Raw genomic sequence first — 14937 nt, 5'->3', positions numbered from 1 at the left:
AGCATATCTGAGTGGTATAATAATATTTAGTGTCAATTTTATCGTAAAACTACATATACTTTGGTAAAATAATCGCAAACCTACAAATTTAAGTAACAATTTCATAAAACTATAAATTTAGTGTCAATTTTATCGCAAAACTACAGATTCTAGATGAGTTATTTCCATCTTCGTTATCATGACGACCGAGCCCTATTTTTAGTCTCACAGTAGCTGCGAGCTCATGAAACGGACTGTCTGGGAGTTCATGTGTTTGCAAGCGGGACCTATTTGTCAAGTTAATAGGTTTGCAATAGAATTATAGTTTTACGATAAAATCGGTACTAAATTTGTAGATTTGAGAAACTATTACTTAAATATGTAATTTTATGATTTGCGATAATTTTGTCAAAGTATATGTAGTTTTATGAGCTCTCGGACGGTACATTTTATGATCTGTTAGTTGCTATGAGAGTATAAGCGGGTCTGGCCATATGATAATGGGGCTAAGAACAACTCCTCTAGAATATATAATTTTACGATAAAATCGGTGTTAAATTTATAGTTTTGTAAAATTGTTGCTTAAATATATAGTTTTGTGATAATTTTACTAAAGATCTATAGTTTTGCGATAAAATTGACACTAAATTTGTAGTTCTGTAAAACTATTGTTTAAATATATAGTTTTACGATAATTTTTATTAAAATATCTGTAGTTTTACAAAATTTACTTTGCAATGTTTATCTGATCAGATACGAGTGGTCTAATAATATTTAGTATCGATATTATTGTAAAACTACATATACTTTAATAAAATTATCACAAAACAGCCAACAACTAATCCCTCTCAAGAAACTTTACACTGGGAGCAAACAAAACCAGGAGCCGTCTCCTGCGCAGCTACTGATCTGACCCTCACATGGCTCGGTTGATGAGGCCATGCACGAGCACGAGCCCCATGATGACGGAGCGGTCCACGCCGGGCTCCACCGCCAGGGTGAGCACGTCAGCGCCCAGCGCCACCCCCGCGGGCGTCGTCTTCCTCTTCACCTCGGCCACGGCCAGCCCCGTGGCGCCGTCCACGATCCTGGCGGCGCGCGCGGGCGCGATCCTCCCTTCCATCCTGTACCGCACGGGTACGGCGTGGCCGGCGTCGCCCCTGAGCTCGCAGCTGCACGATGTGCCGCGCCACGCCCTGACCACGTTGAACCACGGACGCCGCCGCGCTGCGCGCTGCCGCTCCTTCTCCTGCTCGCACTTGTACCCCTCCCATTTCCTCCCGAATCCAAGCTTCTGCATGGCCAGATCAACGGCCACACAAGAACGCGCACTCATGTCAGATTAGCTACCTGTTCTTGCACAATGATTCTCGGGTGTTCGTGGTGTCAATTTGGTACGACGTGACTTTTACCTTCTTGAGTATTTGGAGGACGACGGTACCGGAGAGGTCCATGAGGCAGACGTCGGCGGTGCGGCGGGCGCTGTAGTTGTCGACGCGGTAGACGATGCAACCGGCGGAGTCGTAGACGGTGCAGCCGCTGCCGTTGAGCACCAGCGACTTCATCCAGATGGTGAACACCTCCCGCTGCTCGCTCCCGTGCAACCGTGCCGTCGTCTTCATCGTCGGCTCATCAGGGGAAGCACCGGCCGCGTCAATCCCTTGTGACAGCTGCGGCGACGACGAGAAAGCGGCAGAGTGCACCCTCGCCATTGCCCTCCACAGTTTGACGCCGCTGCACATTGCACGTCAAATTGTGACTGTACTACCACTAGTTCACTACTAGTTGATTGTGTCTGGGTTTGCCGCAACTGTTCGTCTATATAAACAAGCAGAGAGGAAGAGAGCATTGCACTTTGCATAGTTACTTAATTGTTATCTTAGAGTATAGTAGCATGAGATGACGTGTGCGTTTAAAAATTAAATGTGTTATTTTGGTAGATGGTCACTCTCATTGGCTGTTATATATATATATTCGAATGGCCGCATTTGTTTAGCTAGGCTTCATGCTTATCAAGCTGGCTTTAGCCAATGCTTGTGCGGTTTTGGCTGCTGTGCGCAATCTCATAGGCTAACATGAAGAAAACAACAGGTCGTCTGAAAACGGCCTTTGCTTCCGCGATAGATTCCAGCCATCCAATCGAGATTGGAGAGACCAGACATCGTCTTTTTTCTCCACCCCTGCCACTCTCTGCTCATACCCACCTACTGCCCACCATCTCCGGCAGCGGGATGCCGTCGTATCCGTGTCCTCTACCTTCGCTGAGCTCTCCCAAACTCGCACTATCCCACTAGCGGTCCATCGTCTCACTCACGTCTAGCGGCGTCCCCACTGCCTTGCCGCTCGTTCTCCACCTAGCCTACCTGCCTTCTTCGAAGTCTCTTCTAAGTCCGGCAGCCATAGAGGACTCTCCAAATCTGAAATCTTAACCCTGAAATTGAGCTTGTTTTCAGGCGTATGGAGAATAGGAGGATTGGAAAACAAAAGGTAATGAACTGTATTTAGCTTAGCAATCCTAACCAATCTGGCCAGAAGCTTAGCAACTGTATTTAGCTTACAATATGCTCATACATACATACATACCGCGCTCCTCGGCAGTAGACCAACACGTGTACATGTGACGCAAAAGGCGGAATACGCGCTTGCATAAACTTCTATCTGTTCATAAGTGCGGATGGCCAAAAATGAACTTAATTACCTTCCATTTATTTATATATATATATATATATATATATATATAGGAAAACTATATATAGACACACACACACTACTGCCACGGTACGTCAGTACGTGCGTGCTCATCAGACTTTTTTTCATTTCTTTTTTGTGCTTGAGTATTGATGCGTGCGTGCGTAGACCATCAACAGGACAACATGAAATATTAATTCTGGTTACGATCGATGCATCCCGTCAGCTAAGAGCGCAACACGACAAGCGCCAAACTTGCTCAATTTAGAATTGATTTAGAGTTCACTATTGAGGAATAACCCCAATTCCTATGCTACAATTTTAAGTCCAGATCGAACCAAACGGGGTGTGTAACACGCAAGAGATGGTCTCTGAATGACAAAGATGGTACCAACTGGCAACTGCCCTATGAAAAAGAGAAATATGCATGGCACAAACCGTACCCATTCTAGAATGTAAGGCAAAACATGCTAAAAAAATATAATGCACGTTCTTCATCAAGTGATTCAAGTGGTGCATGGCTTTATATATACAGTAATACTTTGGTAACTACAAGTTTACAACTGGACATATCAAAACTAAATTGGAGCAACGTGGGGTTGAGATGCTGACGAACCAAACACTTCATCAACGTCAGTTCGCCAAGTTAGTTTTGCTTATCCAAGCAGGATGAGACAAGAAATTCTGAAACCATTGGCCCAGAAATTAACATTTAAGTATATATGCTTGTGTTAAGATAGTCGTGCTCACGTCGTCACATCATAATAAATTCTTACTTTTAGTCTGATGAGGCACGAAAAGACAAAAAGTACACGTATGCTAATCGCCCTTTTCAGGGACTCTTTGCACTTTAGCAGCATATGAAGTATTATAGTGCAAAGTAGCTAGATTTTTTTTTTTAAAGTATGAGCAAGTGTGCATACAATTAATTGGAGGGGGTCTGATTCTGATCCAGGACACTGGATAATGACAGTATAAGCAACCCGTACGGCGATCGAGCACTATGATTGAGGTATATGACTATATATATATAGTCATGTAGGGAATTAAATAAATTCCCATTGGTTACCGTCCAGGTTTTCGATGGACGTTTTTGTTAGACCATACGCCGATCATGATAGATACCGGTGACTCGACTCTAAATAGATGACAAAGGCCTTTCAAGTTCGAGCTAGGTTGTCTAGCTCGTGAGAGGTTTACAGACCGGGTTAAGAGTTATGGAATATGCCATCAAGGGGACGGATCTCTACACAAAGGTAGATAACAAACTTAGCTCACTAAAATAACACCTTAGAGGATGAGCTGCGCACACTCGTGAGACATACAAACAACAAAAGAAAGAACTCATATCGATAATCAATGAGCTTGATAAAAAATATGAGCTTCATTGCCTGGCAAAAAGTTAATATAAAGAACTAATCGAATGAAAAATTGATTGAACTATTCCAAGAAGAGGAGGCTAAATGATACTAATATGCCAAAGTCAAGGATATCCTCCAAAGAGACAACAATACTTGCTATTTCTAAATGATTGCAAATTACAAACATAGAAAACAACATATCTTTTGCCTAAAGAAAGAAGACAAAAAAATTGAAGGATAAAATTAGTTAAAAACATATATAACCAAATTTTATAAAGAATTATTTGGGCCACATGTGAACAATTATTTCTCCATGACCGAGTTGTGGATAGATGACATCACTCAGGTGACTGATGTAGAAAATGATATTCTTACAACTTTATTATCAGAAAAGGAAGTAAAAGACACCATATTTTAAATGGAAAGAAATAAAGCACCAGGTCTAGATGGCTTCCCGACTAAGTTCTACCAGAACTTTTGTAATATCATCAAAGATGACCTAGTGGTAATGTTTCACGATATGCATGCTGGGGAACCTCCTGATATAAATTTTGGAGTGATTACCCTCCTGCCAAAAATAAAAGAAGCTAGTCATACTCACCAGTACAGACCAACCTGTTTGCTAAATGTTAGCTTCAAATCTTCACCAAGGTGGTCACCAACCGAATCAATAGTGTCGTGGACCGTATAATCCATCCAACTCAAACAACATTTATGCGTGGAAGGAATATCCTAGAAGGAGTAGTAATTCTATATGAGATGATACACGAACTCTATCAAAAAAAAGATGAGTGGTGTAATCCTCAAAATTGATTTTGAGAAGACTTACGACAAAGTAAAATGTCCTTTCTTGTTACAGTCCCTTTGGATAAAAGGTTTTCGTCTAAATGGTGCACATGGGTCGAAAGTTTCATTTTCAGAGGTAGCGTAGCTATAAAAATCAATGAAGAAACTGGCCATTACTTCCAAACAAAAAAGGGTCGACATCAAGGTGACATGCTCTCTCCGACTTTATTTAACATTGTTGCTAATATGTTAGCAGTATTGATTGAGAGGGCTAAAAATGTCAGTCAAGTCGAAGGAGTTGGTAGGAAGTGGGAAGTCAGTTCTCTAATATTCTGATGGCACAATTATATTCATAGATGATGACCCAGAAAAGGCCAAGAACATGAAGCTTTTGCTTTGTGATTTCGAGCAACTCTCAGGGTTAAAGATAAACTTCCATAAGAGTGAATTATTTTGCTTTGGGGCGACTCAAGACAAGGAAGATTAGTATGTGGATATATTTGGATGTGCAATGGGTGAGTTACCTATTTGGTACATAGGAATCCCAATTCACTATCGAAAACTCAAAAACTCAAATTGGAAAGAAGTCGAGAAAGTAATCGAAAAAAGACTAAGCAGCTGGAAAACCAAGTACTTAACAACGGGTGGCAGACTGGTACTTCTGAACTCAATTCTTAGTAGCCTACCCACTTATATGATGTCATTCTTTCAAATCCATACGTGGGGGTATAAAAAAGATTGATTATTTTCGATCAAGGTTTTATTGGCAAAGCGACTACCATAAAAAGAGTACTGCATAACAAATGGAAAATCTTATGTAAACCCAAATACCTGGGTGGATTAGGGATAAAGAACCTGAGTATCAAAAACACATCTATCCTATGTAAGTGGTTATACAAGTTACTAATGGAAGAGGGGATGTGGTTAAGATCTTCTGCAAAACAAATATACAGGGATAATTTTTTTTGCAAGTTGAAGGAAAACCAGGTTACTCACACTTCTAGGTCGGTCTAATGAAATTGAAAAGTATCTATTCCGATATGACACTTTTAACATAAATGATGGCTCTAAAAGTTAGATTCTGGGAGGAAATTTGATTAGGGAACTCACCGCCATGAGTCTAATTTCCTTCATTACATAACATTATGCTAATTTCCTTCATTACATAATATTATGCAAAATAAACAAGTGTTGTTAGCTAAGGCAATAGAGTCATTTCCTATAAATTTCTCTTTCAGGCGGGACCTGACTGGCTCAAAATTGGTTGCGTGGAATGTTTTGACGACACACCTTACCAACATCACTTTGACGGGGGATAAGATGAGTTTAAATAGAGCTTAAACCAATCTGAATGGTTCACAGTTAGTTCCATGTACCTTGGTGAAAGGAGATGAACCAATCCAAAATAGTCAAATGTGGAAATTGAAAATCTCATTAAAAATTAAGATCTTTATTTGATATATGCACAAAGGGTATTCTATTAACAAAGGATAACTTAATCAAAGCCAATGATATAGTGATCAGAAGTGTTACTTTTGTCACAAAAGAGATAACTAAACACCTCTTCTTTGATTGCCATTTCGCATGCTCTGTATGGCTAATAGTCGAGGTACCATCGAATCTGTACCAACCGCAAAATGTTCAAAACATGTTTGGAATTGGCTTTAGGGTCTTAGTAAAAACTTGAAATGCTACTTACTGGCAGTGGTGGCCACATTTTGTTGATCTCTATGGTTATGTAAAAATAACATTATCTTTAACAAGAGAAATTCTTCTTATCCTTTACAGGTTATTTTTACTTATACACACTTTCTCCATATCACGAGATGATTACTACAGCATGTACTCGAGCAAGCAGTCAATGAGCTCTTTACCCAGTTTTGATAGCAGTCTAGACTTCGCATTTAGGACTAAGCAGAATAACCTTAGCTAAGGAGATATAATTCTATCTTGTTAGACTTTTGATTTAGGTAGATGTTTTGTAACGTGTTGATATTTGTTAGATCATGGATGTGTGCATCATAATTATATAGAAGGTAGAGTAAACTATTATACGGTTATATCAGTTTGATATAACAATAAAAATTAATAAAACTCTCTTTAAAAAAGTAGATACAAATTTGGTACAATCCAGGAACGACCTAATCACGAACTTTTCGATCCCTTCTTTTAACTTTAATTTGTCGCACACGTCACATATGCATGCATATGATGTACTAGATAGTAGTTCTTTTTGTGCTCAGCATGCATATACCGGCCGGTTCTTTTACTAGAACTTTTTGTTCGTTCAGTGCCACTTCTTGTGCCTTTTTTCTTTCTATTCTTTTGTATTGTGGTTAACTATACAAAAACACGATAACTGTTTAAGACCTAACTCGTGCTTTCTCAGCTTAATTTAAGTATCCCCGGTACCTATACTCTCAGTGCTCTTGGTACAGATTTAATGGGAAGAGAATTAGGTGGCTCTGCCTCTGGTACGGTAACACTATTTATGACCTTATTTTTTTAGTCGTTACCATTATTCATCCTACTTAGTTGGGCTTAGCTCATCATCCTAATAGATAATGAGATAACCTATTTATTGAGCAATGAAAAAATATATGAAATTATCAGCTTTATATACATCGCTTATGAGATGAGTACTTCATGAAGGAAGGGGAAGTACCGCTACACCATTAGCTACGACAACGTTGTGAGGGAAAAAATAAAGGCAATTAAGATGATGTTTGGTATTTATGAAGCATCGCACGATAATCTCCTACGGTTGTTTCGCACAATTACTCAAAGGAACACTAGAACTTACATTGACATCGCCTGTACCCGTAAGTGAAGGAACATGACAAGTTGGTCCTGCAGTGCACATGCTTTGTCTTTGGAGCATGTATTCGAGCTTTCCAACATTATCGCTCTATCCTTTGCATCGATGGGACCTTCCTTACCGGCAACTGCAAGACAATCCATATCTCACCATAACAATCATAGCCACTAATATTTAACACGAATCCAATTCTTGTAGTCCTGGTATGCGTTTTATGTCTAAGATCAGAACACGCACCTTTACAACAAACTTCATCACATCAAGGCATAATAAAGAGTGAGTAATATAAATATATTACAAGCATTTAAGTTATTACAAGTCCAACATTTTAAAGATCATAAACACCAAGGGAACAAAATACAACAAGTTCATCTCTTAGCATGTTAGAGTTACTATGCGGCAGAATTAACATCTGTAACATCAAAAGAGAGGTGGTGCCATTTGCCCTCAAGCACCACCAAATCACCGTGAGTAGCCCACACTACTCTTGCCTCTCACCAAAATCGGCAGGCATGAAGTAATTGTACACTACTTCCTCATATGCAAAAACTCAACAAAAGCAAGGTGAATATGAAGGTACTCGCAAGACTTATTCCATTATTGGAAAAAAAATCATTTTTACAGACGATTCGGAAATCCCGTGCGAGACAGTTTTTTGAACCATCTGTGGAAAAAAGTATGTACAAATCAGATTTGTCAGATGAATTTTGAACCATATGTACAAAGCTTTTGTATAGACGGCTCCAATCACTAGCCATATGTACTATTGAACATCACAGACGGCTCAGAGTCATGAGCCATCTGTGATATAGTAATAGTACAGACGGCTCCAAACAAGAGCCGTCTGTACTATGTAATATCACAGACGGCTCGAAGTTTTGAGCCATCTGTGATATAGTAACAATACAGATGGTTCGTTATTGGAGCCGTCTGTACTATAGGACAATATAGACGATTCCAATTTTGAGCTGTCTGTACTATATAACAGAGGCCATTATAAAAAGTATTTGTACAAATGGTTGTATTCATAAAACCGTCTGTACTATCATATATACATTACAAAATCCATATATTACTGAATGTAACTGACATATCAACAACAAAATACAAACATCAGTATGTCATACTCACAGCAGATCATTTGCATTCAAACTCCATACACTTTATAAATCGAACATGTTCATTCAATATCACAAAGTCAACATACAAAGCCTCGCAACATTACAAAGTCACAAAGTTTTCGAGATCATAAAATTCGCCGGTCTCCTTTATGATCTCCGCAAGTATGAAATGGATGAGCCGTTTTTTAATATACATTAGACTGTCCTTCACGAGATTACATGTAGGAAATTTATATGTTTGTAGAAGAAAATTTAAGTAGTTAGGTACAACAATGAAAAATACATTTTAATATACTATAATTACACTAACCGGTGGATATATTGGTGGACTAGGGCCAACGATTTGCAGCATGTACTGGGTAACATAGAACCCACAGGGGTTGGTGCCCTGCGACTGCCTGTGACACTGTAGCAATTTGTGCACGGTACATTTAGTTCTATGGAATGCATATTATAATAGCAAATTGATGTGCGACGGAGGAATTATTACCGGGAACTAATGTTGGTGGGTTGCCGAGGGTTTATCTCTTCGTACAATCCCGTCCATCGAAACATACTTTGCGAACGCCCTTGTCAACAATTCTGTCAGATCTGAATACCTCTATGAGTCGTAGTACATCGAGTCGAGGTATATGCAGTGTTGATTGTGTATATAGATACAAACTAGCATCCAATGGTCTTAGTAGTTGTACGGTAGAAGAATAAGGTCCTTCGATCCACAGAGAGCGACCATGGCCTCCGCGACGTATTTCTCGACCTCCCCCGGAGACCAAGTGATCGTTGACCCCACATACTACTTGTGGGTCAAGGAATCTGATTCTCGGATTCTCTCTCGTAGCTTCTTGAATCATAAGTCTACACATAAGAGTAATATAGATGAATGAGTTTATCAATGAGTTAGGTGGTTCATTACGCATATACCGTGATTAATAACACTTACACTGTCCAGCATCTCAGTAGACTGACGTCCAGCTTGTCAAGACGGTATAGGAGGAATAAATCCTCAAAGGTCACGAGGAAGGTTTCAGCTGGTTGCAGGAATATTGTCGCTGGTACTTGGTGCTAAAACAAGGAGAAATATGTTTCTCCTTATGGAACCTCTTCATGTATAGGTCATGCAAAATCATACTTGCCCAGCCCAATTGCTCTAACACTTTCTTGCTCAGTAACGGTTGGCCTGGCATATAGGTGTTTGACAGAGGTTCTTCTTCTACCTCCTTCTTGTCCTTTTGTTTGCTGGCTCTGCGCTTTCCGGGAGGTGCCATTTTGGCAAACTGTTGGCCAGATTTGCTGGACAATTTTTGTTGCTCATGTGGTGCAGAAGGAGATTTGACCTTCGATGGAGCACGACAAAAAGAGAAGTCACTACTGTCGCGTACTGGAAATAGAGGCTACGGAGGCAGTGGAGGGGCAACCAGTGTTATGAAATTCTTCAGCCACTGGATGAAGGAGTGGACGTCCTTCCCAAGTGTACTGATGTCGTCCTCTAGGGGAATAGGAAGTGGGAGGGACGTGCAATTCGTGTACACCAAGTCCACTAACACCCTAGCGTAACCAGGATGTAGCGAGAGTCCGTGAGTCATCTGTTCCCCGCCACATGGGAATGCCAAGCCCGTGACAACCTCAATGATGTTATCAGAGCAAACAGTGGTTGGCACTAGGAGCTTGCACTTGGTGACCGCCTCTATGTCGTCGATGGGTATCTCTTGCTAGGGACCTCTTTTTGAATGTCGTCGACCGGGGGGGGGGGGTCACCTTCAAATCAGACGATAGGGAAGTCATGTTAATCAAACATGTTATCTGGAGCATTATCTGGTGTAGATGTGCAACTGCTCTGGTGTCGAGCCGGTGTAGATTCAAGTGTTGCAGCTACATTCTGCTGCCTCATAGCCCGTACTCGCTCCTCGACCCGTTGTTCCATCCTTTCTTCAAGTATATCCATCTGTTCTTTCATCCTTGCTTCAACCTCAGCGACAATCTCCATTCTCATCCATTCACGCTCAGCTTCTTTGCGCTCAGCTTTGTTTCTCCTTCAGCTCCTATATGAATCGGCGTCGTTAGGGAATCCCAACTTCCATGGAACGGAAACACCTATGCCACACGTGCGACCCGGGTGCTCTTTGTTCCCCAGAGCCGAGGTTAGTATGTATTTTTCTTGAGATGACTGGAATGATCCTTGAGTGGATTCTTCCGAAATTTGCAGGATCCTTTGAGCACTTGCTCAGTTTCTTGCTTATTGAAAGTGACGGAACCATCAGCTGAGCGTACAACCCTTCGTCAGAACCAGTTCTGAGCCTGCCTCTCCAGGATCTGTGAAAATGGTGTGGAGCGGTTCTCCTGAGTTGCCTGCTCATCCTCCTTGTCCTAGTATAACTCCTTACGCGTGTACCCACCAGTGCCGAGTCTGTGAGGGTGCATCTTGCGTGACTGACACGCCTTGTTAACTTGATTCTACTGCTAAAATTCCTCAGACTGGCACCTCGCCATAAATTCTGCCCATTGATCCGCCAAGTACCCATAAGCAATATTATTGGCTACAAGATCCTACTTCACATATGTGCTATACAGCTCGCTCTTGAAGGTCTTCCACGCCTTGCCCATCTTGGCTATTAGCTGTCTTTCCGCATCCTCCAAGGAGCATCCTTCAGGGAAGTCAATTGGGCTTTAATTGTTTCCCACAAGAAGTTTTTCTCGCTCTGTGGCATGACCTTCCAATTTGGGTAGGTTATCCTAACCCTTGTCCGTCCAAGTGAGGCGCATGCTCTATGGAATGCCGCCTGAGCTTGTTGAGGCTGTGTTGTCACGTCAGCCTCATTGACATGAGTTATGGTGTAGTGAATCGTGGGCATTTGGTTTTTGCCTCAGCCACCTCGCTTTCGCTTGAGTTTCTTCTGTTTGCTCCTAAGAAGTGGCCTCCACATCTTGTTGAGCAGTAACCCCCTCTTGTTGTTGAGGAGAAGAGACCGGAGGCAGTTCAAGTTCATCTCCAGACACCATCTTCAAAATAGGAAAGGTCACATGCTTATTAGGAATTTGTTATAATGGTAGAAGATTATTCACAGAAATAGAGGAAAGAAAAGGAATCAAGGTATGTGTTTTAACTAGGTCCATCTCTTTTGTTATGTTCCACTTCCAACTTATCAGGCTTAACTAGGTCACTTTTAGCAGCTGTATCATGGATAGGTCTCACTGAGGCTAAGGCACATCTCTCTCTCTCTCTCTCTCTCTCTCTCTCGCTCGCTCTCTCTCTCTCTCTCTCTCTCTCTCTCTCTCTCTCTCGCTCGCTCTCTAGTCTACCGGAGCTGTATCATGAAAAGAGGGATTCTAGCGGCTGTATCATGAAAAGAGGGATTCTAGTAGCTGTATCATAAAAAGAGGGATTGTGGATTTTCCCATTATAATTAAGATGGCATATATTCTATAGATGCATTCAATCTTCATTCATTTAGATATTAAAAAAGGAAGCAAATGTATGTTTCTTATCTATCATTCTAAATCTTTGTGCTGATTAACATTTTAACATTACAATAATGATTCCAATTCACATTTATATGTTCATTTCAAAGGTAAATATTGTTTCACAAGATAAGCTAGATGCATGACATTGCTCCTCTTTACCAAGAACAAACATTATACACCGGAAAAGTCTTAGCCACCATGATTGTTTGAGACTTTGAGCCTATCAGGCTACCATGTAACACTAGTGGACTTGATCATATATCTCCAGTATTCTATACACATGATATGGAAATAACAGAACTGTAAAACAACAGTGACATCAATAGACATCATGTGTACCTCAAGGAGTTGACAATAAGCATTAAACGTATAAAATTGCTCTCAGATTATGTATAACAATTGGCCCCAAGACATTAGGTGTCCTGCCCCCTAATTGTTTTGTTGAACTCATCATCAATTGGGCTATTATCTAAGTTCTCAACTAGCAAAAAGAGCCTGCACACAGATCAAAAGATTAATGGACACTGCTGCTATGATCAACAAAGGGCACAAACATGAACAAACTTAGATAACTCAAACTGACAGTAGCTAAAGGAACTGAACCAGTATCAACATCATACAAAAATGAAATTAACAAGCCTCCTCTAAACCACAGCAGCTCTGAACCACATGCTTAAATGCTATTGTACTTAGATAAAAGGCCCAACCTCAATTCAACTACTCATCACAGAGCAATACCCGCAAGCAACTCACGGCACGAAGACCGGCGGACCACAACAAGCCAACACGGGACGAAGGCTGGCAGAACAGAACTAGCCAAACCTCTCCAACAAGGCACGAAGGCCGGCGGACCATAGCAAGCCAACACGGCATGAAGGCCGACAGACCATAGCAAGCCACACCTCTCCAACAAGGCACGAAGGCCGACCGACCACAGGAAGCCAACACAGCACGAAGGCTGGTGGACTACAGCAAGCCAACATGGCATGAAGGTCAGTGGACCACAACAAGCCAAGACGGAATGAAGGCCAGTGGACGACAACAAGCCAACACGGCACGAAGGTCGGCGGAACTCACCGAAGAGTAGCACGGTCGCCGGGGAGCACTAGCCGGGAGGAGGGCTGTAGAGGAGGAGGGCCGTCGGGGAAGACTTGCCGGGGAGGAGGGTTGTTAGGGAGAAGGGCCGTCAGGGAGGACTCGCCAGGGAGGAGGGCTGACGGGGAGGAGCACGGTTGTTGTCACCAGTCGGGAGGAGGGCCGTCGGGGAGGACTCACCGGGGAGGAGGGCCGACGGGGAGGAGAACAGTCGCTATCACCGGCCAAGAGGAGCACGAGAGGTAGCTAGGTTTTTTTTTTTGGAGAACTTGGTGCTGCTTGGGTTGGACAGAACGATATATATAGTGGCTTAAGTACAAACAGTTCTATAGTAAAAGCCATATGTACTATATGTACATACGGCTATTACTGTAGAACCGTATGTACGAATTAGTACATACGGCTTTTACTATAGAACCGTGTGTACTATTGATTTTCTAGAATCATTAAAACTTACAAAATTCATAAATAATTCATACATACTCCAAATGAGATGAAATTTTTATGTAAATTTATGATTAAATCTGTACTATGAAATGGTGTAGCTATCATTCTTGTTACTGTAACAAAAAATTTAACTTGAACATTAAACCTAAATATTAAATTGAACTAAAACTAGCAAAATTCATAAATAATTCATATGAACTCCAAATTAATGAGATCAAATTCCTAAGTAAATTCATAACTAATTCTTTTTTACATATTATATTGCAATATATAGGTACATAACAATCGAGTAACATCATATAGCTTTAACAATCAGCCCTTCTTGATGACCGACGCGCAGATAGCAAGCGGCACCGGCCGGAAGTTGTTCTTCGTTAAGGGTGATTCCATCTCCAAGAGGGTACTCATCAAATTGATTATACTTTTCTTCGTCCACAACATTCTCAACTTTGACAATCCTTCTTTTTCCCTGAAGGACTACGTGAAGCTTTGGATTTACCGCGTCTTGCACTTTAAAGACCTAGACAACTTGCTTGGCGAGTACAAATGGTTCGTCTTTGTATGCGGCACGTTTGAGATCGATAGTAGTCATTCCGTACTTGTCTATCTTAACACTTGAGAGTGTGACCCAAGGGCACCGAAAGAGGGGAATTTTGAAACGTACATAGTCGAGTTCCCAAATCTCCTCTATGTACCCATAGTACACACAGACCCCGCATTTGTCCTGGAAGGAATCTATGCACACACCATTGTTCTGTACTGTGCTCTTACTATCCCGTGCTCTAGTATAAAAGGTGTACCCATTTATGTCATATGCTTCAAATGTCATGATTGTGTGACTTGACTATCTTGCCAACCAGCCAATATTGTCCTCTGTTGAACTATTATTACTGAATCGTGTTGCAACTAGTTATTGAAGCTGCGGTTGTGCTGTTTTGTGATCCAAGCCTTTGTACAACCTGTATTCTCTCTGCGTAGCACATCCTTATGCATGTCGATATGCGGGGATACTTCAGTCATGTGTTGCAAGACCGTGAAATGGGCTTTAGATAATGTGGCAAAGTCAGCAATGATTGATTTCCTACCTATGGTCCCCTTTCCATCCAGTCTCCCCTCATGGCGAGACATGGGCACACCCATTAGTTTGAGCTACTCCATGTAATCGATGCAGAACTCGACTACC

The 14937-nt window shown here is 41.4% G+C and overlaps 1 protein-coding gene across 1 annotated transcript; it reads right to left on the bottom strand.

Moving 5' to 3' along the window:
* Positions 1-852: 852 nt before the first annotated feature.
* LOC133911031 (protein LURP-one-related 11-like) lies at positions 853-1691 on the bottom strand. The gene is made up of 3 exons (XM_062353257.1): positions 1671-1691; positions 1392-1607; positions 853-1273 (listed from the first exon to the last, which is right to left on the bottom strand). Exons 1-3 carry the CDS (start codon positions 1689-1691, stop codon positions 896-898), a joined length of 615 nt encoding a protein of 204 aa, XP_062209241.1. The 3' UTR covers positions 853-895.
* Between the last annotated feature and the right edge of the window lie 13246 nt (positions 1692-14937).

Source organism: Phragmites australis, chromosome 3 (assembly GCF_958298935.1).
Source record: "Phragmites australis chromosome 3, lpPhrAust1.1, whole genome shotgun sequence".
Taxonomy (NCBI): domain Eukaryota; kingdom Viridiplantae; phylum Streptophyta; class Magnoliopsida; order Poales; family Poaceae; genus Phragmites; species Phragmites australis.
This window is presented reverse-complemented; position numbering and strand designations above follow the sequence as displayed.